At 43.0% G+C, this 25,109-nt stretch overlaps 1 protein-coding gene across 2 annotated transcripts in view; it reads left to right on the top strand.

Annotated features, from left to right (window-relative positions):
- The first annotated feature begins 330 nt into the window (after positions 1–330).
- LOC111076366 (calcium/calmodulin-dependent 3',5'-cyclic nucleotide phosphodiesterase 1) overlaps positions 331–25,109 on the top strand; it is a 95,050-nt gene continuing 70,271 nt past the window's right edge. Inside the window, exon 1 of one of the 2 annotated variants that reach the window (XM_022370151.2) lies at positions 331–820. In XM_022370151.2, coding sequence (XP_022225843.2) covers positions 415–820 — 406 coding nt within the window. In that variant the 5' untranslated portion in view covers positions 331–414. The remainder of the gene's footprint in view (positions 821–25,109) is intronic. The other variant, XM_022370188.2, reaches the window with a different exon arrangement.

Genomic DNA, 25,109 nt, shown 5'->3' with positions numbered 1-25,109 from the left:
CAGTGCAATCGAGTCTGAAATTCCCCTCTCTGTATTATGCGAATTAGCAGAGCAAAAGAAATGGAAATTTGATAAATAAAAACTAGTTTCAATTAAAGTAAATTATTTTACATTGGAAGACTTAGGCCAAAGTGGCACCCCGCCTTGAGGGATTTATTTTACGAAACCCCCTTAATATTTCAAGCAACTTCTACACTCTACTCTCGCCCCAAAGCAAATATTCAATCTCCATAGACTAATTGGAATAAATTGGCTTGGCTTTCGGCCCTGTTTTGGGTGCAGCAGGTGTCCAGTGTCCAGCAGTGTCCAGTGTTTGCAGTCGTTTTTCCACTGCCAAAATGTGTGTTATCAAGTGACTCGACCGAGTGCCAAATCTATAGAACCCCGAGGCTCTCTCACTCTCTTGTGTGCAAAATGTCAAATTTGAATCTGTCGAATGCGCCACGTCGCCTGGCTCCCGGCACGGCCACACCGGTGACCAGCAGCAGTCGAGGACCCGGCACAGCGGTGCTGACGGCACGCCTGACCTCGGCCAATACGGTGACCAGCAGTGTGGAGTCCTCCCTGGGGCAACACCATCACCGGGAGCAGGAGCCAGAACCAGAACAGCAGCAGCTGCTGCTGCCACAGCAGGAACAGCAGCCGACACAGACCCAGGAGCATCATCATCGGCCAGCGATGGCGGCCACATCCTGTCCGGACTCGCCCATACGACGTGTGTCGTCGAGTTTGAAAAATTCCGCTTTAGATTTCGCCTCACGTTTTTTCAACAAATGCAAAGCGGCCACATTTACGGTGGATGGTGCCACCTACACAATCGGTGAGTGAAACTAAAAAAAAAAGAGGGGTAGCCGGAATCGGGGATGCTTAGTGCATAGATTAGGAATATATATAGACACAGAGGAATACATATGTATATGTATGTATGTACCTACTGTGGCAGTCATTAACCCACTAATTAGTTGAATATTCGTTCGAAGAAAATAATGGAAGAATTCCGAATTTATTACTCCCCTAAATTATTGAATTTCTTTAGTTTTTCTATACCCAACTATATTGGAATATTGATGGCATTATATTCTCCACTTTCCGTACATCCCACGAAAAATCAAGATACCCTTTCTCTGTCCATGCATACCCTGTAAATGGGACGTGAGGCCAACAAGTGTCTGTGGACACAGCGGTAGAGAAACATAATAAAATGGGCAGTAAATTGTGAGCATTGAAAATTTGTTATTTTGGCATTTGCTTTTCTCTTTTGTTTTATCAGCTCTCGCTGGCCCCAACTACACGGCGTGTAGGTGTGCCCCACCCACATTTCACACGCTGTGTGGCATTGATGGGCAAGGTCATCGATTGACATTGGCCAGGTGTTTTCTTTCCCTTTCATTTTCGATTTTTGTTTTCGTTTTCGTTTCTTTATCGATTCGGTTTACCTATCCGTTCCGTGTGCAGCAACATTTTGTTGTAATTCAATGTGGTTCCACGACGACGACATGTCTACGTCACATGACAGAAATGTCCCGGTGTCCCTCTGTCCCCCTGTCCCTGTGTCGTGTGGCGTGTGTGGAACTGATGGATGAAAGATTGATTGCAATTTAATAAGCTGTTTATGTAGGCTGGCTGGCCGCAAAAGAAACGCCATGAATGGAGGCCAAGAACAAGGCAAAACGAAGTACAGAATATTAAAGCAGGGCGAAATCTATACTATATTTATTTTTAGACCATTTTTCATGTGAATATTAAACAGATGTTTTTGCTATAGAGTTCCATTTGGAACTTTTAGCTACTGAATTTTATCTTGAAACATTCTAATAATCGATTTTCTTTTGATTGATTTTGCTGCCGAAAAATAAATAAGGCAAGTTCCAGGGTAGTTGCTTTCGTTTGATTAACGTTGAATTGTGTTTTTTGCTTGCCACACTTTATGTGCCACATGCTGATTGAACAAAGCATTTTTGGCCATTTCTTATTCAATTAAATTCGAACCGAACCGCACAGAGAGACGAGACGTGCTCCGTGTGTTGGCATAGCAATTGTCGCTGAAATTGGAAACTCACATGCCATGGCGTTAAGTGTATCTCAGGTGTCCGTACTGTACTCTTTTGCTTCTTCGCATTCCCCCCGAAAACCAAATCCATATCCGAAATGCTTGCCAAAAAGATAACTTGGAATCTTGCCCGAATCTCTTACCCAGCACCCCAATGCCAATTCCAGGAGGCGTATTGGTAAACAGATTTAGCTGACTGAAGAGGATTTCTCTCTCGCTCTCTCTCTCTCTCTGTGATGTCTGTGACTGTACGAGGCGAATGTGCGTGCGTTTATGTGCCGAAAATCTGCGTGAAATCATCGCCAGGCAATATGTAAATTATTTGATATCGATGCTGTCAATGTAGATTGAAAGCAGATGCAAATTCCTTTTTAATTGCTGAATGGCACACGTTAATGATATGTATCTGTAGCTGTATCTGTAGCTGTATCTGTATCGATGGGTCAATATCTCCCAGTGATTTACCCGGCACTCTAAGGGTTCTTTTCCCGGTATACAGAGTTTTGGTTCCAACGGGCCGCCACGATTGGAGTAGGGACGCCTTAGACAGGGCTGGTGGTTGTTGATTCAACGTGACGCTGTCTCTAAGCACATTTGACGTAAGGCACCCGCGACGTTCAGCAATACTATACACCTGAGTAACCGGTTGACAGAGATGAAGGTAAGAGCGTAACCCTAATAAAACATAAATTTTTATTATTATTTAATTTCTTTACTAAAAAGAAAAAAAATAAAAAACGAAATAAAAGAAAGATAAAAGAAAGAAAAATAATAAAAAAATATATAATAATAATAAATAAAAAAAATAAATAACTATGATGAAACCTTGTGTGGTTGTAGTGTTTTTCTGGGAGTTGTTGGCGTCCGTGGTGTCTGAAGTTTTGGAGGAGCCGATAAGACTCTGGGCTAAAGAGTTATGTTTTATTAATGATATTAATTAATAAATTTATTTTGCCACCTAACGTCATAAAAACCAACGCCACCTAAATATACTGCATGACACGTGAACATTGAACACCACTTGTATCACATATGTACTTACACCACTATTAATACTTACAGGGTTTAGTCTCCTAGTTTGGATAACGACCAGTTGTTATCAGTGAGTACAGTTAGATATATCATTATTTATTGTTTTTATTTTTAGGTGGACTGCCACACAACTGCCAACTTACGTGGTAAAAAGTTTTGGCACTTAAGTTCACTTTTCACAATTTGGGCAGATAACACATTCACGCTACGCGTGATGAAATAAAAGCGAGAAAAACCGCGCGCGTCCCTTTTGTTATTTTTTTGGTCTCCCTAGGAGATTTTGACTAGTCCTATGCGAGACGCACGAAACGTCGCGACAGACGATTTTATACATGAATCTTCTTAGGCATAGAGCTGAACTCTTCTATTGAGGCATAAAGAGTTTTGATGGACGCGAGGGGGGGGATGAGTGTTTTACGAAGGCTATGCTGCTTCATGAAGCAAGAACAGTATAAAAACGCGGGCGAACGTCGAGCGTGAACCGCTTAGAGGGGCGGGACGCGGACTTGTGGAAGGTCACTAGCCTGCGGGAGGTGGAACCCTATGTTACCACTCAGGCCGACTGGGCTGTATCTGTGGAGGGCACACACACACACACACACACAGATCCTCTTAACGTACTTTTAATGATGTCAGTGGAAGTTTATTTATGGCTCTGCGCTCCCCGATGCAAACAAAGCAAAGGCAAAGGCAAAGGATGGAAAATGCTGCTAGGAAAATTGCATAGAAGAAATCCTTTACCCAAAGGAGTGCATGGCTGCTGCTGCTGCAGCTGTGCGTGTGTGTGTGTGTGTGTGTGTGTGTGTGCCATCAATTAAAAGTTGTTCAGGCAAAGGCAACAGCAGGGCAGAGCAGCGCAGCGCAGCGCACGGCAGCGTCTTCGTAATGCAATTAAAACTGCCACCAAATGGGGGAACTAAAGAAAATTCCAAGCAATTCCCAAGTCCAGTGACGAGCATGTGCGTCACTCTCTCTCCCACTCTCTCTCTCTCTCTCTCTGAGTGGTTTCCCCCTTTTTATTAATAAGCCCCACTACATGGCTGGCGGGCCAACTTTGTCTGTGGCATTTTAATCTTTAATTGTTGATTATGTATGCACAAGTGGCAGGCAGCGGAAGCTGCCACAGAACTGAGCAGCCATGCAACCAACCAACAGGAAACACGGCCCCAAGTGCAGTTGGCTGTGTCATCGCCCATCACCCAACCACTTCATACAACCCTCCCACCCATCACCCATCGCCCATCCAGCCTGTATCCTCTATTCTCTATGCGTTTTCCAGCCTTCTTCGTAGTTTCATTTCACTTCGTAGTCGTAGTCGTCTTCTTCGTGGTTCTTGTGTACTTTGCTGTTGGCGGAAATTGCATTGTCAACGCTGGCAGTGGCAATGCCAGTGTGAAACGTAGACCAAGTAGGCAGCAGGACAACCCAGGGCCCAGGCTTGTCCCGGGATTCATGTCCAGCAGTACTCGCACCTTCTGCCACAACTGATGTCATGGATGTACAAATTAAAAATAATGACAAAGCGAATTGACCAACTAAACCACCGACTTTAGCTGTGCTCTTTAATGAATAAAAGAACGATTACATTTTCGGACTAAATGCAGGACTAAGAGCCAGACTAAATGGACTGCTAAGCCACCATTCAAATCGATATTTGTGCCAAGCAAATCCTGCCGTAAAGAGTATCCCACAATCAACTGCTAGCAGTGGGTAGAAATCAACTGCCTTGAGGACACACCCGTTGCACCTTGATTGCAGCGGCAACAAATCAGAAATAGGAAAACGAGCAGGAATCCAATCCCGATCCCAGGGCGCATTCCGCAGTTCCCCATTGCCAATCCCGATACCGAACCCCACATTAATCAAGGCAGTAAACGATTGCAATGCCATTTGGGCGCGAGCCATTACCATGACAGAGTCGTTGATTTAGTTGCCGTTGCCTTTTTCCCCACTTATTCCAATCGTTCTACCTGTTGCAATCGAGAATTTATCGATTGGCCAGCAGCCAACAGGCGCGCGTTGGTGGACGCTGGCCGGGAGGTCCAAGCAACAAGCGACAGGTCGAGAACCCACATGAAAATCGATTTCACGCTCAAATTGATTTGGTTTTTATTGCTCGGGCATTTAATTTATGTGCCAGCAGCGCAGGAAGTGTCGCACGAAAGCCCGATCGCTATAAAAGAATGTACCGATGTCGATGCCAAGGGACAACAATGCCATGGCGGCAAGAGGCAAGAGGCCAGAGGCAGTAGACAGACGAACATGAACGAGGAGGAGCAACACGAAATTCTTTGTTGCGATACGCTTTGACAATATTAGCGCTTATAAATTTAAATTGCTTGTACGGTCCGGGGATTGTCCCCTGTTCTGTTCTGCTCTGCTCTGTTCTGTTCTGTTCCGACATGTTAGGAAAACAAGGAAACAACTCCGGTCTGTGTGCGGGAAAACACATTCCTTAGGCATTGGGATTGGGAGTAGGTGACATGGCCCCCGACAAGATGTCGTTGTTGCTGGGTAACATTGATTTTCTGCTTTGCCACCGAATGCCAACAGCAGACGAAACCCATGCGAAACCAACCAAACCAAACCATATCATACCCAAGCTCCCACTGCTCCTCTTGGCCATGCTCCCCACACGTAAACACACACACACACACACACACACAATCCATTATTTTGTTGGGCGGATTGCCACTAACTCGACCTACCACCTCCCTCTTTTTCGCTCTCACTCTAAATATTCAGTTGAGGTTTGCGGGCATATTTTGGCAGAAATGTTTGTGTACCGAAGTCAAAACCAAGCCCTTTAGAGGGTATATCAGAGCTTAATGGAAAAGAGAGGAGGTGCAGCAGAGAGTTTAAATATACTTTTAGTGTAATGTATACGAAATGCTCATTAATTGGGATAAGAAACATAAAATAACCCAAAATTCGATTTATTTGAAGAATAATCTACTTTCTTCGATAACCAGTCAATGATTATCATCGATAAGAGTATAATCGATAATTCATCAATTATATATTTCGCTTAATTTATTTCTCCAGTTCTAACTAACTTTAAAAAGTTTCCCTTGACTTTTTAGGGTATGCGCCGCATCCATCATTAGTATTTCCCCTAAAGCAGTGCACTACGTACGCCTGTCGCCATCCTTTACTTCCTGTCCTACCCGTCAGCCCGGCTGGCTGGCTGTTGTTGTCATTTTGAACACTCTGCCAGCGCCTTTTGCAATTTGTTTCGAATTTGGCATTAATTTTTCACACGGGACACAGGAAATTGAAATGTTGCCATAACGGTGGGTCGTTATATTGCGCTGCGAAGATAGCAGGCGGCAGGGGGCAGGTCTTCAAGACAATTTTACAGGTTTTCTAGTTTCCAGTGATGGTTCAGAAAATTCAATTAAAAGTTTATTAGTCAAGCTCCCCACACAGTATGAAGATGAAGTTAACTCTGTGGCTAAAACTGTGTTAATCGTGTTAAACTACTTAGGGGCAAAAGTTTTCGAAGCTTAAACAATATCTGACAGGACAGGACAGGAGCTCCACAGCAGCATTTCAAGGGCTCATAAAACTGTCAGCTTAGCCGAGGGGATAAACGGTTCTTGTTCTTGTTCTTTTTGCCCCAAAGAATATTCAGTGGCCGAAACGAAACAACAAGTTTCCATCTCCATCATCTTGCCTTGCCTTCTTTAATGGCGTTTGGCATTCAATTTAATTGCCATCGTTTCCGTTGCTGATTGCTCTCAATTTCCCGACCAAGGACTAGGCAATACTCGGGTAGTGGTCGGTGGGTCTTTGGCCAGGTGTTTGGCAAGTCATTTGGTAGCTTCAATCAACGGAAATTGAAACGCAAACGTTGAGAGGCCCATCAGTGCGTAGCCCACAGCCCACACACCGAAAAAACGTGCGAGTGATGAAAGTGAAAGCACTGTTTGCTCTATAGTAGAGATACACTCTATCCAGCCACATTCCAACTGTGGCAATCTTGTTGCTACTTCTGCTCGCAATCCATCCCCATCCGCTGGCATCATATTTATTTTATTGCCACCCCGCCGCATACTGAACGAAAACCAGACCAAGTCCCCACTCGCATCACATCACCCACATGAATTTTCAAGTGAGTATAACGAACATTTTTCCACAGAAAGAAGTGAAAAGTGTAATTTTAAAAATAGCAACGAACTCGATTGGCGTGTGAATCGGTAGCCGAAAAAAAAAAACAAAACAATATAAAAGAAGAGTAAATAACAATAAAATTAAATTGTTTGCATTTCGCCAGGGTCCAAAGCTAAAGCCTCACTTGCCATGTCCATGTCCACTCTCCTCTTCAGTCGTTGTGCGGATGACATTTTTTTTTGTCGCCAGAGCTTGAAAAAAAAGAAACACTATTTTAAATGCACACCGCTGGCATCTGGGATTCTATTTTTTTAGCATATAAGGGGACTTGCGAATGTTTTAATTCTGTCAGGATTTAATTAAGAGACAAAATTGTTGCATGTGAAGTGCTGTAAAGCGCTTAGTAGAAGCGCTTGAGTTGAGATTCGTTTATTATAAATTGTGTAAAAGCTGATGGCAAAATAAAGAGTTAAGCAGGGGCTTTATTGAACGTCAAATGTCCCTCATACTAGTGCTCAACTTCAATGGAAAAAATAGGAAAAAAGAACGAGGCTATGGTAATATTTTCACCTCTGCAATTCCACATTTCTAATCCCAAGATTATCCATTACCTCACAGAATTTTATTCTATACTCCCCACATCAATAAGTGAATAAAAATACCATTTATAGTGAAAGTTCATCTTGCCAGACAGGCAGGCAGGCTGGCAGAGGGGCAGGGCAGGGCCAGCAGTCCTCCAACCTAATTGAAATTGTAGTCGCATCATCAATCATATCGCACATAACGTATGCGCACTTCAGTGAGAAATATTCCACGCATCCATTCAGCGTACACATTCTCCATAGCATCCGCATCCACATCCACATCCACAACCGCAGCCTATGCCCGATATAAATTATTATGGCAATCATCGGTGACTTTCATTCAGCAGTCTGAAGGCAGCGCACGAACGAAAAATTGGGATGAAAATGTGCGCCACAACTGAAAAACAATAACACAGCAGGTGATATTTTTTATGGCCATCGCTTCTGGTGCTTTCTCTTTGGCCTTTTTTTGTTTGTTGGTTTTTTGTTTCTTTTTATGGCTTTCTTTCTTGTGGAAAGGCCTCTGAATGAAAGAATGAAACGTGCCAAAGATGTTGCTACTGTTCGGTGGGGTTCTGGGCATTCATTAGGGATACGGCAACAGCTACTGCCACAGCTCCTTCCGCTGCCCCTTACAGTGTTCCTTTTCCTGCTCTGCTTTAAATGTGTCCGCGTCAAATTTAATTTAAAGTAAAATCCCCGCCGGAAATGCACTACAGAGAAATCTTTGGGGGGTGCGCAGCTGCTGCACTGGTAAGTGGGGAGCCTGTCCATGTCCTGCTTCAAGCACTTAGCGCGCAAGTGCTTATTGAATTTGCCACCTGGACCTTCCTTCCTTCCTTCGGGGCAATACAAAACATCAGTATCGGCGACTGAATAAACGAGTTTATCCTCAGAGCTTATCACTCTGCCACGCGACCTCACGGTTTTTGCATAATTTGTAGCTGCGGGGCAACATTTGACTCCACTCCACTCCGCCGTCTCCTCAGGTGCCTCTGCTTATCAGGCTTTAGTTTAATAATGTCCCAAAGACAGATTTCCTTTTCTCTAGAAATCTATGCGCGAACTTTCAGCTCTAGGAATATTCCTCTTTTTCTTGTTTTTTTTTTTAGTTAACCAACTTGTTGTGGCTGAGCGGGAAAAAATGACTCCTGAATGGATCCTGACACTGGGCTTTCCATGGGTGTGTCGCCCCAATGGAGAACGTCATTGCCATCGTACACGCTAGAGTGTGTTGGGTTTTGTTTTTTGGTTTTTTTTTTTGTTTTTTGCAGGGGCGTGCCAGCCAAGTTAGTGTGTGTTTTTGGCCTGGGCTTTAGTTTGTTTATTGCCCTACCCGCAGTTTTGTTCAACACAGTTGTTTTTTTTCGCTGTTCTTTCTTTCTTGTGTGGCAGATAAAAATCTACTAAACTTGGCGCCGCGTAATTGAAAGGGCGAATAGTTGGAAGGAAGATGGCTGGAGCGTTTTTTTGTTTGGTTTGGCTATTGTTTTTTTTTTTTTGGTAAGTAATTTGGGTGGGATTTGGGGATTGCCTGAAAATATTTACATTGAAGAGGGAATCCATGTGATGAATGTTGTAAAGCAGAAGTCGTACATCACATACACAGTTTAGTGTAAGGAGAAATCGATTAAAATGTAAATTCAATAGTTTTTTAGAATAATTTGTACTCAAGTGAAAAAGAATTACTTTTATCCATGGGAATTTAGAAACTTTTACTTGTTTCTTCTAGCATAAAATTCAATATTCTTATAAGTCTTGAATTAATTAATTAAATAATTTTCTTGCACATCTTCACCTAAAGTTCTCATTTTCCCATAGATTTTTATACAAATTAATTACAAAGCAGAAAATGTATATAAAAGAGAACGAAAGAAAGAAAGAAGAACCATAAAAAGCTATAAAGACAGCTAAGACTTGTCTCAACTTTCACGCGCTCTCTTTCTCTCTCTCCTTTTTTTCTGCATCTCTTTCTCTCACGCTCATTCTCTCTTCAGTGTGCCCATCTTTATTTTGTTGTCACACGCTGCGTGTACGTAACATTTTTTCTCTGTTGTCTTTTATTTTTTATGGAACACAAATCAAATTTATGCGCTGGTCAACGATTTTGATGGCCCTTAGACTCAAACACCCTCCCCCCATAATTCCTCCTCTAAGCCCCAGCTCGTCTCTACTCTCACTCCCTGGCACTTGCTACGTGTTTGGAAAATTGATTTGACTGCTGTGGCTGCTGTATGTTGCTGTATGTTGCTGTGTGCTGCTGCTATTACAAGTATTATTACTATTTCTGCGATATTTGCACATATATTTGTATAGATTTATATATGACGATGGTTCCTATTCCTATTCCCATTTCCGTTAGAGCTGTGGCTCTGTTGCTGTAACTGCTGCCTGATGCACAAATTGAAATTGAATTGCGAACTTTAAAAAAGTTTATGGCCAAAACGAGACGAGGCGTGGCGAGGTGAGGTGAGGTCCTGCAGCGAAAGCTACAGCTACAGCGCACTTAACCGGATCTAAAAAGGGGAGAGACCCGACGAGACGAGACGAGACGAGCGACTGTGTGTGCGAGATTCCTGTTGAGCTACAAAGTTGTGACTGGTGCCCTGCCCTGTGCCCTGCCCTGTGCCTGTGTGAGTTCCTCCACACTCTCTGGGAAGTTTTATGTGGCTCCAGGGCACTTCTAGTTTTGGCTTTGGCCCATGTCTAACCTTCCATAGCTCTCTCCATACCTCTCCTCTTTGCTTTATATAGCACTTACAGCATCTATATTTGTTTCTGTTTCCACCGACACAAAATTTTCATTTTTATTGTTGACTGCACACTCAATTACTTATTTATTTACTTCCTCTCCTGCTACATTTTCACTATTTCCCTTAGCTCACAGCTAGACAAATGTCCGGCAATGATTCTGATTTGATTTGTTTTGTTTTGTAAACTCAAAGAAATGAGCGAAAAGGCTGGAAAGAGGCTGGAGAATGAGGGAATGGTTGGCTGATGTACGGCGATTGAGCTTCTCTAATGATATGTGGGTTATTAGGCAGATCGAAGCACTACAGACCACTGAAGCGATTAAGGGAAAACGTTGCCCCAAAAAATGCCACAGCACAGCCTTCTTCTTTGAGTTATCTGGCAGCTAAAACAGGGTGTGCCATTGGGTAGGAATTGAACTTAAATCGCCATGCAAAGATGAGCCAAAATTCGATTTTACTTTGAGTAAAATTTTCACTATTCTACTCCAGAAATACTTCCCACTGAATAGTCACCCTGTAGCACAGTAGCCCCAGCTTTTGGGTAGTAAATCATGCATGAAGAGAAAGACTCACTCACTTTTTTCCCTCTACTGCCAGTCCCCGTGGGCAAAGGCTTGCAAAGGGCCTTCCTTTGCCTTACTTCCAAGAGAAAGGATACACATTTATCCCCCCTTTCGGCAACCTTTCCTCTTTCCCTCTGTCATTGATTTGTGCTGTGTCCAAAGTGCATGGGAATTCTGTTTGCCTTTAAGCAGGCAGCAACTTGACCAAGGGAATGCCTCAACGAATCCATGATTACATCGGGGCCGCTCAGTACGGATCAGAAGCGGCCTGTCTCTGCCTGTCCCATCGATGAGCATACGCATAAATAATCAAAAGGATGCGATGAATCCGCCCCTCCTCCATGCGCATCAAGCCAATAAATGAATGCTGAAATGTTAAACAAATCAACGTATCATTTGCAATGCAAGCGAATTAAATTTCCGTTCAATAATTCAGCAGCAAAATGTATGGAACTTTGTGCAAAAATTAACTCAATAATTCCATGCAAAAAAAAGGGGCACCTCTGTTCATATTTCATATGCACAAAATATTATACGTGAAAATATGTACGAAGGTAAAATGTAAAGTTTGTCGCTTCCTGGTAAATATTTAATTTTGTTTCCAAATAACAGAAAAGGGAGAAGCTGCCGCTCTGCAGGTCGATTCTGGGGCAAGGCACTTGAGGCAAACTAATTAGAAGTAAAAGTAAACCAGAGCACTCTTCAGTTTCGTTACTGAATGAAATGCTCACCTGGTTGCTGCATCCCTTTGGTTGCTCTCTGGAATTAAGTCCAATAAAGCTTAAAGGGCAGGCCAGGTGGCAAGTCATGTGTATGTATTTTTGGGCGGGATGGGGAGTGGGGGAAGACCTTTAGCTCGTCAGGTGAATTGCTGGCAAGTGTCTGGCAGCTCTTTAACACCCACTTAACATAGGTCCCAGGCAGCACAGGCAGCCCACGCAGCACAGGCAGCCCAGGCTTCTCCTTCCTGCTGCCCAGGACTTTTAAGTGCATTAATACATAAAGTTTCCCTGTTCCTACCCTGATGTACTGCTATGTTCTACGCTCACGCCCCATAAAGTCAAGTGCGACACCCGACTGAGATTTAAAAGATGAGTGCGGGCGAGTACTCGGCATTCCTCACGTAGAAACATCAACATCAGCCTCGCCTTCGCCTTCGCCTCTGAAAGAGCTGTCACAGGATCTGAGGGTCTGCAGTGCCATGGCATGGCACTCGGATTCAGATTGGATTGCAGCTGGCAGTTTTACAGGCCATGGTCCTTAATAAAAGTTTTATATTGCATGCCAATTCAGCAACAGAGCAGTGAAAAAAGAAACAGAAAAAAAGGAGCGTGGAGCGTGGAGCGTGGAGCGTGGAAGGAACAAGAGCAGCAAAGTTCTGTTTAAGCGAAAATGAAATACTCTTTTGTTGCAAGTTGGCAAGAAGTTGGAAGAAAGCATTTCGATTAATGAAATGGGTACACTACATACATATACATACATACACATATATATGTACGTTATGTATATCCCTTCATAACTCATCTTTTAAGTGCTTTGTTTGCAAATCCCTTCTTTTTTTGACAGCGTTAAAAGTCTCGATAAAATTAATTCAAATTCTTTTCCGACAGCGAAATCGATTGAGAGAGGCAGCATGGAGGCCTCCTATTTTTTTTTGCTTGCTTCCTTTCGGCTATCAGCATATCCTCTCGCAGTAAATTCAATTTAGACCATTTCCATGTTATAGCCTCCAATGGGAGGAAGTGCAACAAAGTGGCAAAGTGTTTGGCCAATTGCCTTTAAATATTCCCCCGGCAAATATTGATTTATGCTGTCTCCAGTATTTGCCCGTGTGTCTGTCTGTCTGTACAAAATCGAAATATGAGATCCCAAATCCAGCAGAGAATCTTCTGCTCGCTCGCTCACCTTTTTGTGCCACGGCGCTTAAATCCCTTGGGGGCTTGGGTGAAGTGAAGTGAAGTGAAGTGAAGTAAGGTGAAGTGAAGGGAGCCTCGCTGGTGTGCTGCAACGGGATTAACATTTGTGATTGGAAAAGAGAAGAACAGGAAACAGTCACGGACGGCTACAGGATAACGCAGCAGTCTCAGGCTCCTCTTGCTCTCTCTGTCTCTATCTCTCTCTCTGTGTGTGTGTGTATTGTGTCCTCAACACTGACAACGAAGCCATACAATTGGCTAGCAATTGTTGCTGCTTAGATTGTCATTGTGGCGGCCATTGTTGTTGCTGCTTCTGTGCCTGTGCCTGTTGTTGCCACCAATCGAAAGTGGGCATGCCACGGGGCTATGCCATTGCCATTGCCATTGCCACTGCCACTGCCACGGACATGGACATGCGGTTTCCTGTGCCATTGGCAAGCGCTTGGCTGGCAAATGAGACTGCCATTGGGGAACACTACTGGGGCTAAAGAAGTTTGCCATTGACTTGTGGTGACAGTTTTGGTCATTTCAACTTCTCGACGGGTTCTGGGGAAATGGCATGCTTAATTGTTTGTCTGTCAGTATAGTTCGTTGAGGACAACAGGCTGCCCGAAATGTGTTATGGTTACTTAAAGCAGGTTGCTGACTTGTCCAACTGGTACTAGTAGAGTAGAGTGGAGTAGAGTAGAAAGAATAAGGTATACCTGAGGATAGTTGCATTAACTAGAGACACGACACAGTGTCCTTAATACATACATATATGTTTATGTATTTGCTCTGTCCCTCGGTAGGCAGCTGCCTCAATCACTTAACCAACGCCTCTCAATTTTTAGATGGCTTCAGAACGGACATAAACGAACACCAAATTTCGTACGTCTTTCTCGCTTACTTGATCTTTAGATAAAGGAAATAAGAGAGTAGCTATGTTAATTGCAAGGACAGTTATGAATTCTTTGCTCTCTTTCTCACCTCTTCGAGCTTGAGCGCAAGAACAACATTTGCTCCCACATGCTTGTGAGAGGAGGACAGCGGTGATTGCCAGGTGCTCAAGTAATTTACGGGCATGCTATACAGATTTACATGTAAGTTGGAGCAGCGGTTAACGGGCAGAAACAGCATCTGAACAGCAGCTGAACAGCAGCTGAACAGCAGCAGAACAGCAGAAAAGCAGAGCAGCACTAACAGACAAACAGCATAGAAGCAGTAACAGACTGTTACTAACAGCAGCAAAACAATAACATGAACAGAAGACAAACAGCCTGCCGAGATCGAGCCATGGCCGCTTAAGGAAATTATTCTTAGACTTTGGCAGTCAACTGCGATTTCAGATAGTCCATGAATATTCAATTAAATAATAACATAGTTAAATATACATATACATACACATACATACATATGGATGTATATGAACGCATACATGCATATACACAAGAAGATTTCAACCTGCCATTAGAACGTTGAGTGTTTTCTTCAGCGAATTGCAAATGAATTTGGCTGATTTTAATCTTTCTGCGTACTTCCACATATGTATATACGTATGTATGTGCTTCCAAAAGGAAAGTGTGTTCCAAAGAAATATAACAATCTGAATATGAGCTTATATTATACGTACATATGTATGCCAACAACTCGGTGCACAGTTTTCTTGTACTTTTCCTTTCACTTACGCATATCGCATGTCTGGCTGCACTATTTGTGCACTCTTTTGGCTCATGCCCATTGCCCGCCTGATTTATGCCCTTGGATTTGGATAAGCATGCAAATGACCCAACTTTGGCATAAATTGTCGCTACAATTTTTAATTATTAAACAACGTCGCGGTCTGGCAAGTTATGAGCCGCCGCCGTTGCCGCCGCCAGCCGCGCCCCTCCCAGGATGTCAACGAACTTGCTCATTACGGTGGTCGGCCTGTGCCTGTCCATAGAATGAAAGCAATCAAAACTTTTCTTTATATACATATATTTTTGGGGGTAAAAAAGTTTTACTCCGCCCCCCGTCAATTACTGGACTTTGGGCGAGGCTTAAGTTTTGCTGCTGCTGCTGCTGCTGCCCCTCCTGCTCCGGTTGTTGCTGCTTTATTTGTCAATGACTTTTACTCTTTAACTGTCGACTGCTGTCCAGCAATTCCCTGGGGCGCCGTGCCACCCGGAGACATCGCCTTAATGTGGCACGCCTTAAGCTTTGGGATCGTCCTTGACATAATTTACAATTTCAATAACATTTCTTGTACCGTGTGCGTGTCCCAGCAGCTAGGACGATGTTGGGCAATTTATTTAAGCATTATCCTTTTGGCACAACCCGAGCAACCCGTCGTAAGGCGCCATCATCATTGTGATGATGGTGTGATGGCAGGGAGGAGCTGGAAATGGAGATGGAGATGTAGATGCTTCTAAAGCAGCTGACAGACACGCGCATTTGTCATCATTAAGAATGGTTTGCCAGGCTCAAAATTAGTCCTGCCAGCGGTCCTGCAGGATACGATTTATGCGTGTGCAGTAGTTTTCTCCTCAAGAGTCACGCCCCGTCGTTTGTCCGCTCCTTATTGTTGTTGTTGTTGTTGTTGTTTGCTGGTGCTGCTGCTCCTCATTATGGCTTAAAAAATGTTGAGCACGTCGACGCTTGTTTGCATGGAAATCGTCCTCGTTCTTGTCATCTCGTCCTCGCTCCCATTCTAGTCCTCGGACAGCACTTGAAACAGGTCGCTTGGGTCCAAGCCACCATCCTAACCGAGCGCCACCACCAAAGCCACCAAGCAACAGCCACCACCACCACCACCGCCACCACCTAAGCCACTTGATAGTCAGGCGCTGACATCTCATTATGGTTGTCTACCCGTCAACAGTGCGTATGCGTGATGTCTTTTTCCTTTTGGTCTCCCAAAATCCCCTCCTCTTCAGTGTGGCTGAGGGTGGGGTGTGGGGTTGGGGTGGGGTGGGGCAGGCGTTCATGTGTAAGCAAACTGTCTACAACGCGAATTATTTTTATGTGCCATTGAGGACCAATTTCTGTGTGTGTGCCACACAAGCACACAAAACATTTACGGGATCTTGGGTGAAATTTAAATCTCTATAAATTTCTCGTCGGAGCAAGCGGAGTAGAAAGGCTTGTTCTCGCTCGGTACTTTTTGATGCTTCCTTTTATGTTAAATATTTATAAATTTATAAATGGTAGATATTTCCTTTGCCTATTGCCGGATAAAGTGCTTACTCTCAAAGTCTTTCGCATTTATTCTCCTTGTGGTAGACCATAGCATTTACTTTTTCTTAGCTCGATTCAATTGTTATGGCAAACAATTCTGCACATAATTGAATTTTCCTGTCTGCCTGTATTTATTGTGGACTTTGAAGAGGCAAAAGCAAACTACAGCCAGTTAAAACATATTTAAATTTTCGTAAACTGTCAAAATGCTGGTTAAAATTGAAATCAATTTGAATTTCTTTTGTGTTTTTTTGAAAATAAATGCCAATATTCATGAGGATATTTTGATTAAGGGTTTAGTTTACATTACATGTAAATAAATTACTCAGAAATCTGAATCCAACATTAAATACGATTTAAGAAGTTTCCGAAAGTGAAAGGAACCTGTTTCAGGTTTGGATATCGCTCGACAGTTTGGCTCCACAGTTCTCGCGAGTCAGGGTCCAATCCACCAATATTCCTGTCTGCTTAGCTCTTCTGCTGCCCCCACATGCGTTCTCTGTTTCATTTGGCTCTGAGTGCAGTGAAGTCAATCATGGCCCACTTGACCACAAAGCACTAAATCACTCTCAATGAGCTTTGAGCCTCGATTCTGGCTCTGGGGCCGAGCCCACTTATCAGATGTTTATCTTGGCAGGGAATACCAGAGAGTGAGAGAGTGAGAGGTAGTAACGTTCTCTGTCCTGCATGTTGACAGCGACATTTACATAGCAGGCAGACGATGACGAGGAGTCCTCCTGGAGATAGCATTCAAAAATCAATTGCATTGTTACCCAGCCCAAAGAGCAGCAGCAGTAGCAGCAGCAGCTGTGGAGGAGGCCACTGACAGCACATTAACCCACAGACAGACAGACAGACAGACAGACACAAAATACACAACAAAGACGCATGCATTATTTATTAGCATTTTCCGCTCCAAAGACAAAGCAAACGAAAAATGTGCTCCGAAGAAAAGAAAAGCCTCGCAACAACAATGAATCCAAGAGCTGCCGCTCTCTTGAGGAGGAGTTGCCGAAAAAGTGCTCAATCAGCAGGTCGAATGAATCGCTGACTGACTTCGTTCCTACGCACGAATTGACACTTGAGATGGATTAGCATGACGCCTGAATGGCCTGTGCTGTGTGTGTGCCTAAGACCCTAAGAGACATACTACAGACTACAGACAGAGAGAGATATACTGATAAACTGATGGAAAGAGACAGAATTAATGCGGCCCTAAATCAAAATGTACTCTCGAGACGAGCGTAAGTGAAATATAATTCCCATTTTCCAAGAAAAAACCCCTCTAAAATGTATTGTTCGTCTTAAAGTATTCCCATGAAATAAAAAAGAGACAAATCAGCTTGCAGAAGATTTGTTATTGTTTTTTTTTGTCTTAAAAATTGTATCTGCCTATAAAAATTAAAATTGTCTTGCCTGAAAATTTGCTCCTAAGCTTTTCAATAATTTAATTTAAATATGAATTATGCTGAAAAGTTTCCGCTCTTTCGCCTCTCATTAAGATGAATTAACTACAATTTGTGCTGTCCAGCCGTATCTGAAGGAGTCCTAAAAACCATTTCGCTCCTTACAATTATCTTTTTCGCGAAAAACCTTTGTTATCCTTCATTGCTCGAAAAACAAGACCAGAAAACCAGAAACCATTATATCAAAGTGCTTGAAACAATTTGTGTCTGTCTGTCTTGTGGCCGCAGTTGGGGCGTAAAATTAGAACAGCTGTTTTGCAGATGTTCCACACCGTGAAATATCTTTCGGTCGGCTCCTTGGCTTTGGCTCATTTAGGCGAGAGCTGCGGCCCTTGAAAACTAACCACTCTCGTTGTCATCCTTCTCCTTACCAGCCCCCAAATCTGGCGAGTCTCCTGCCCCCTTTTCAAGCGCTTTTCATTCGCCTTTCATTCAAGCTATTTCCCGTTTCCGGCAGTTCCGCTTTTTGCTCGCTAATATCACAGCCTCACAGCAAGAACAACAATTACGCAGCATTTTCCCCCTGCCATTATTCTGTAAATTATGAATTAGCTGGAAGAGTGGCATCCTTTCAACTGTTGTCTGTCCTTAACTCCAAGTCCCCCCAACTGCGGCCAATGCTTAATCCGAAGTGAGTTTTCCAAGTGAGCTCGTTCATAATTCATTTTCACTGTCAGCGTTGATTTTAAATTAACGAAAATCTAACCCATAAGTAGATACATATATACCTACGAGTATATGGTGTATATATCTTTTGATTTGGATTTTCTCAGCACTTGTCACTTCACAGGTTCATACTGTGTGCTTTCTCTCTCTCTCCCTGTGCGTGTGTGTGGGCCCATGTTAAATGCTTTGTCATACATCAAAATTATGTCGGCATTTATTAATGAACTGTAAATGTGATTGATGCTACGGCTGCTGATGCTGCTGCTGATGCTGCTGATGCTGCTGCTGGCGCTTGTTCATCATTTCGTGCTCGTCTTTCACTCGACATTAATATATATAGAACACTTTAAATTATATTGCATGCAATTCATTTAAGATAAAGTGAAGCAGAACGCAACGTGAAATTAACTCTGGGAACTTGCCTGCGCTTCTCCCATTTGTCTGTCTGAGTGGGCTGTCAAGGCAGCTTCCTTAAATAGGGTCTTGTTTTGGGAGTACCCTGGAAAGATTTAAGGCAATGCACTTTCATTTACCCAAGTCCCGCAGGAACATATGTATGGTTAGCTAGCACTCGGTAGTGGGTTCCTTTGATCACTTAAGCACAGCTCCTCACGCAGAATGCACAACACGAACATCAGCTGTTGTGAGAACGAGAGAGTAATGCAAAAAAAAACCGGTTTCTCTTTGTAAATAACAATCCCTTTCGCTTTCTCTTTTTTTTATTTTACATGGCCATACAGCTACACGAAGAATATTTCTCACTTGTATTTGTGTCTTTTGCTTTGTTTTAAAAGCAATTTCTTACCTTAAAATATGCACTCATGCCACAGTCTTAATATTCACTCAATTATTGACCTTAAGGTTGAATTCTCGTGAGCTAGTCGACCCTCTTTTAATAGCCAAAGGTCATGTGCATTGGAGTACAGTCCACTGATTGCGGTTTGCGACTCAGCAGTCAATTAGTCAGTCGGCAATTATTTTGTGCTTAGCGCTGGTCACCCATAAGGTGTCCCCTTTAATAATTAATTCATATTAAATGGTTGCCCATTTTGTTGAGCAATAAAGTTGTAGTAGACATCCTGCTAAAGGATTCAAAATTTCAAATATTCATCAAGTTGTACCAGCCACCTATTTGCCACCTATTCGCCACCTGTACGCTCCAGGGTAAAACAAAATTCATAATTCTCTGCAAATATAGTTCATACATATCTGCCACTCTCTGTGCTCTAACTATATTCTTTACGGCAGCTACTATTTCATTTCTTGTCTCCCATTTGCATTCCGATGGAACGAAAGCTTCGCAAAGGAATAAATACATACATCCAGTGTGCAGTGCCATAAATAAGCACAGGCAGAGCTCAGGCAACACGGACTGTAGGAGTGGAATCACAAAATCAACATAAAACCTGACACGAATTGCATTTGTGGCTTGCAACACTCTGCAGCTGAAGCTGAAGCTGCAGCTGCAACAATGTCACTGCCAATGCTCTGAACAATGCAGTTCATTTGGCTTAAAAACTTCCCCTCCTGTCTGTCTGTCTGCCTGACTGTCTGTGTGCAGGGTCTGTAATTTTTTGTGTGGCAGTGTAATTAAAGCCAATTAGGCAAATCATTAGAGCGCAAACAGAAACAACAATGAACAACAAACAAAAGGATGGTCGAGTCGGAGATCTGTCCTGTGGTGGTAGATAAAATCTGGCCAGAGAACTTTCATTAACCTGCAGCTGAGAATACGGTAGTCACCGGCTCACCGGCTGAGTCTCCTGTCTCTGGCTGAGACAGGGTTTAGGGGCAAAGGCTTTGGTTTGAATTTTTGGGGTGTGCCAGGGAAACTGCACAAGGAAAAGCTGGAAAAACAACAGACAACAAACTAAGTGGAACAGATTGCAGCTGAAGCAACTGAAGGACCTTTCCATTGCTCTCACTCACCCCAACACCCTCACCCTCTTGTGGCACACACAATTTAAATTAATTAAGTTGCCGCCAGTGAAGGGGGAAGGGGGAGAGAACAGAAAAGCGAGAGAGAGAGATATCCGCCAGAGACTAAAGACAGTTCGCCCAAGGAGACCAGACCAGGCCAGACCGACCCCGCCTGCTTTAAATGCAGTCAATGTATTCGTTAAGCATACGCACTGTGGGACGGCATTGTGTGTTTTGTCGGTAAGGGAGGAAGACGCAACGATAATGGCTGCTTTAGCACCTGACATAATTAAACAATCAGCATCCCGTACCCCACCCCGTCTGAAAGGATTGGATGTCAGCTTCATAGTGCGCGCCGCTTGACCTTCGCCAATGCGGGGGCGTGAGGTGAATCCAAGAATCCAGCAAGACGGATATATACACAGCGGGAGAATTGTGTGTTTGCAAGGACTTGGGATATACAAACACGGACACAACACTGCACTGAAAAGATAATCAATGTACACATTGTACATAGAAGGGGCGCTGGCGCTGAACAATCCGTATAATAAGTCTCTAATTAAATTATTTTTGGTGTGGAAATATTATCCATAAAAGCTGCAAGCACTAAGAAGGGTTTTCCTTACAATTAAAACTCAAAGAAGAAAGGTTAAAGTAGCCTTCAGACTAGTCACGATATTAGTAATAAACTAAGGCTATATTCTACCCAAATTAGTTGTCTTTCTTGCTGATCGTTTCTTGCAGTGTTCACACACACTCCCACACTAATGGCACACGTACAGTCAGACATGTGCATGTGTGTGCGTTCGTGGAGGGCACTAAAATGCGCTTATGAGTTTTTGTGGCTTGTGCAACAACAGCAAGAACACCAACACCAGCAACAACTTAAATATGCAAATATTTGCACAATGGCAATGCAAAGACGAGATACGAGAAACTACAACAAGGATGAGCCAGAGAGAGTGATAGAGGGGGGGGGGGGGAAGAAAGGACCCTGTGTGATGATGACACACGACCACAAACTCTCGTCGTCGTGTGGCATGTGGCTGGGACGGCACTTGGGCAGCGTCAAAAGCTCAAATCCATCCAACCGTTTATGATTTACTATATACTTATTATCCCTAAGCCGCCATTACGCACCCACTCCACCCATCACTCTAGGGTGTCCCCAGCTATCCATGGCTCTAGCCCTTCGCTCTCCATAGCTATAGCCCTTCGCTATCCATGGCTCTAACGCCTTCCTATCCCTGGCTATCTAACCCCTCATTTTGTGGCTTCATTTTGGTCAGAAGGGAAATGAAATTGAAACATTTTTATGAACATTAGAATATCAATTTGGACGGGGGAACACACACACACACACACATAATGACTGCAATTAAGACGGATTAGATGATGAGATTTTCCCCCGGGAAAGGAAGGTGGTGGTGGGGGAATGAGTCCTTATCTTATCTTCTTATCAATGCTGCCTCTTAAGAGAGTGGCTGGGAATACAAAGAGAGTGAATGCTTGAAAAGAGAGCGAACCAATGTGACGAAAAGAGAACATTGCAAGGAAAAGAGACAAAAAGGAAAAAGAGAGTGAACTTTTTTGGAACTTTTTCGAACTTTAATTTTACATTACATTTACATTTTACATGGCACATGACATGTGTTCTACAGGCTTAGCGACTTATCTTCTCACCGCTCGTTAAACATGTTAAGGCCCATACATTTTTCAATCGGAAATATAGGGGCATTAAGTTAGGCGCAGATATATGTCATTTCTTGACAATTCTCCACGAAAATATTTGCGGCATATCTGCCATCGAACTTAAGCGTTATATTTCGCCGTTCCTCTTTCTCGACATGTCGTGAATGTAAAATTTAGCAACTACATGTAAAGTAAAAATGGAAAAGAGCTTTTTGAATCTGCTGTTTGCATTAACAGCCAGCAGATGGCGCTAGTAAAGTGTACTGCAAAATTGTAATATTTTCTGTTTTTCCTTAGGGTGAAGTTGATAACATTAAAGGTTTATTTTATTCGAATATAAAATGTTTTTACTGACAAGGAAACATCTCAGTCGACGTCTCTTCACCATAGCAATCTCTAAAATCTTTAAATGGTCATTTAACCTCCGCCTACAGCCAAACACTTAGTGCTCTTAAAGCCCAGCCACTCCCGCAGCTATAAACTTCCACAGCTAAGACGGCGGCACACCTATTTGAACTGCTTTTAGCTCCCCGTTGACAATCGCAGCGATAACAAAAACCAGAATACCGCTAACCCCACTGTCAGATGGGGCTGTCAAACGTTTAGTCATGATGGCCAAATGGCGATATGGCAACGCTGCCATGCAGCAGTCAGGTCGGCGATGTCACCCCTGGGTGCTTGGGCTCTCATTAGGCAAAACATTGAAAGTTGTTAGGCGTCGATGGCGGTGTTGGTCGATCGGCACAATTTGTATCGCCCGCTGATCGGTTGGCTTATTGAATTAAATTTAATTGGCGCCCAGGTAAACAGTCACTCAGTCAGTCAGTCAGTCAGACAGTCGGTCGGGTAAGGCTTCTCCCGATCCGCAAAACACGCGTTACATTGCCTTATAGATCGGCAATTTCTGATCGAAGGCACTCCTCTCCTGCCTGCCGCTCTCTCTCTCGCTCTTTCTCACTCACTCCATTCCATTCCATTCCACCCCATGTCGATCTGCGCATGCGTGGCGCGCATATTTCATGGCAAGGCGATAATTAATGCAACCAAAAACTGAAATACAAAGTGTCTCTTGTTGTTGCTAGCTGTCCAAGCTAGCGACAAAAAAAACAAACACACACACACACGCACAAACGAAACAACAACAAAAGCACAGCATTTATTAAATTTGTACGTTTATGGATACACTACATAAAATTGATTGATGTGGCATTTCAGCAATGTGGAGGCATAAAGTTTGTAGAAATTTTCATAGCAATTTTCCATTACAAAGAAATATTTTTGCAACAATTTGAATGCAACTTTTGGGTATTTCTATTTTTAAATATTTTTGGGGGCATGCATATTTGTATAATACTCAATGTATTCGGTACTAATGCAGTTAGCTGGAAAAAACAAATTTAAATTTTATTTTATTTTCATGAATCTAAGACCATTAAACGTTGCTATTTGTCATTAGTTCACTTTACCATCAATTTTATGCATGCTTCAGTTACAAAAAGTATTCACTTTTATTCATGTTTTCAAATGATGCATCCATTTTAATCCACAAAAACTGTAGGGCAGTCCATGTATCAGGCAATTGCAACCAGAAATTGCTTTCATGTCTGTCAACAGGTTTTTTCGGTTGACGTTTTGACTCTCCAGCGGGGACTCCAACAGCCAACAGCCAACAGCTAACAGCTAACAGCCAACATCCATGCATGATGATTTATTGCCGGTGGCCCGCTTTTGGCATTTGACGCATTTGTGCAACATGCGTTTTGACATTTAAAGCTGATTTGTGTGAAATTTGAACTGAAAATCGAAACAAACAACAGGAACAACAAGAGAATTACTTTGGCACCTCGCATTTGTCGCCGCTTGTTGCTTTTCTAATTTTAATTTTAATTAGAATTTGCTATTTGTTATTGATTTAGTTGTTGATTTATTAAAAGCTTTGATTAAGTGCACAGGCTTAGACTTGAGTTTGGCGCCTGCAGCTTATTTGCCTGACACGCAATGCCAGGCCAGGCCAGGCCAGGCCAGGTCAGTCCAGTCGGGCCCCAGAACCGACAGCGCGGCGATCCAGTGTCCAGTTTTGGATAGGCCACAAACCAGCTCTAGCAGGTAATATGCAACACACGTTGAGTTGCACGCAGCTGCAGAAGTCAAGCGTCGCTTAAGCTGAGCACAAGGCTCCGCATCGTGTCTCGCATCTAACCTGAAATCTTAATAAAGTTGAACCAGAGCACGGACGACAGATCACTATCATAATTGATCAGGAAATCAGCTGAAAGTATAAATGGGACTTAAGCTCAAAGATCTTCAATTTGTAAATGTGAACAAAACAAACGGAATAATCTCAAGAATCTGAACAACATAATTAGGAGTAGGTTGGAGCTTTTTGTTCGTCAGCGGTGAGATATAATTGTGCTCCTACAAATAAGTCACAAAAATCATAAGTTGAATTTTATTTAAAAATTAAAAATTAAATTTTATTGAAATTGTGCAATAAGATCTAAACGGTTCCCTCAAGCATGCAGGCACCAGCTCAAGTGCATGTGTTGGCCTGCAACTCAGGCGAGCCTGCACGTTTATTCCTGCTGCCCGTGCAAACATAACTTTGCCTAATTAACATTGTCTTGGCATTTGGCAATTAGCATTTGGATAATTGTTCCGAAACCTGTGATGCTGCTGTGCAATGGCTGTGGTATTTCTAATTGATAATGTGCTGTAGACCACTCACTCCCTCTCTCTCTCTCTCTCTCTCCCGGGCAGCTCGTCTGCAGTGGCAAATTGGCATTCCTGCCGCTCAACGTGGCGTATGGGCAATATTTACATATCTGCAGCTGTAAATTGCATTTGTGCTCTGTGCTCTGAATACGAGCAGTATGTACATTGTACATATGTACATATGTATATTTAAAATTTAATTATCCCCAAAAGTAATAAACCTCGTGCTAGCCAAGCAGCCCAAAATATTAAATGGATGAAATCATGCACTTAAATTCAATTTTCGAATGCCATCGCACACTCGCATGGCGACGACTACAAATCTAATTTATGGCCAAAGAGATTTTGACAGCCTTTCTGGATGATGTGTGCAATTCAATTTGTCAGGCAAATGAAATGTATGGGTGTTCAGTTGCCGTAATGAAAAGGGGCACACGGGGACTG

Source organism: Drosophila obscura, unplaced genomic scaffold (genome assembly GCF_018151105.1).
Source record: "Drosophila obscura isolate BZ-5 IFL unplaced genomic scaffold, ASM1815110v1 contig_200, whole genome shotgun sequence".
NCBI lineage: Eukaryota > Metazoa > Arthropoda > Insecta > Diptera > Drosophilidae > Drosophila > Drosophila obscura.
The sequence above is the reverse complement of the archived record's forward strand: the minus strand, read 5'-3'. Positions and strand labels throughout refer to the sequence as shown.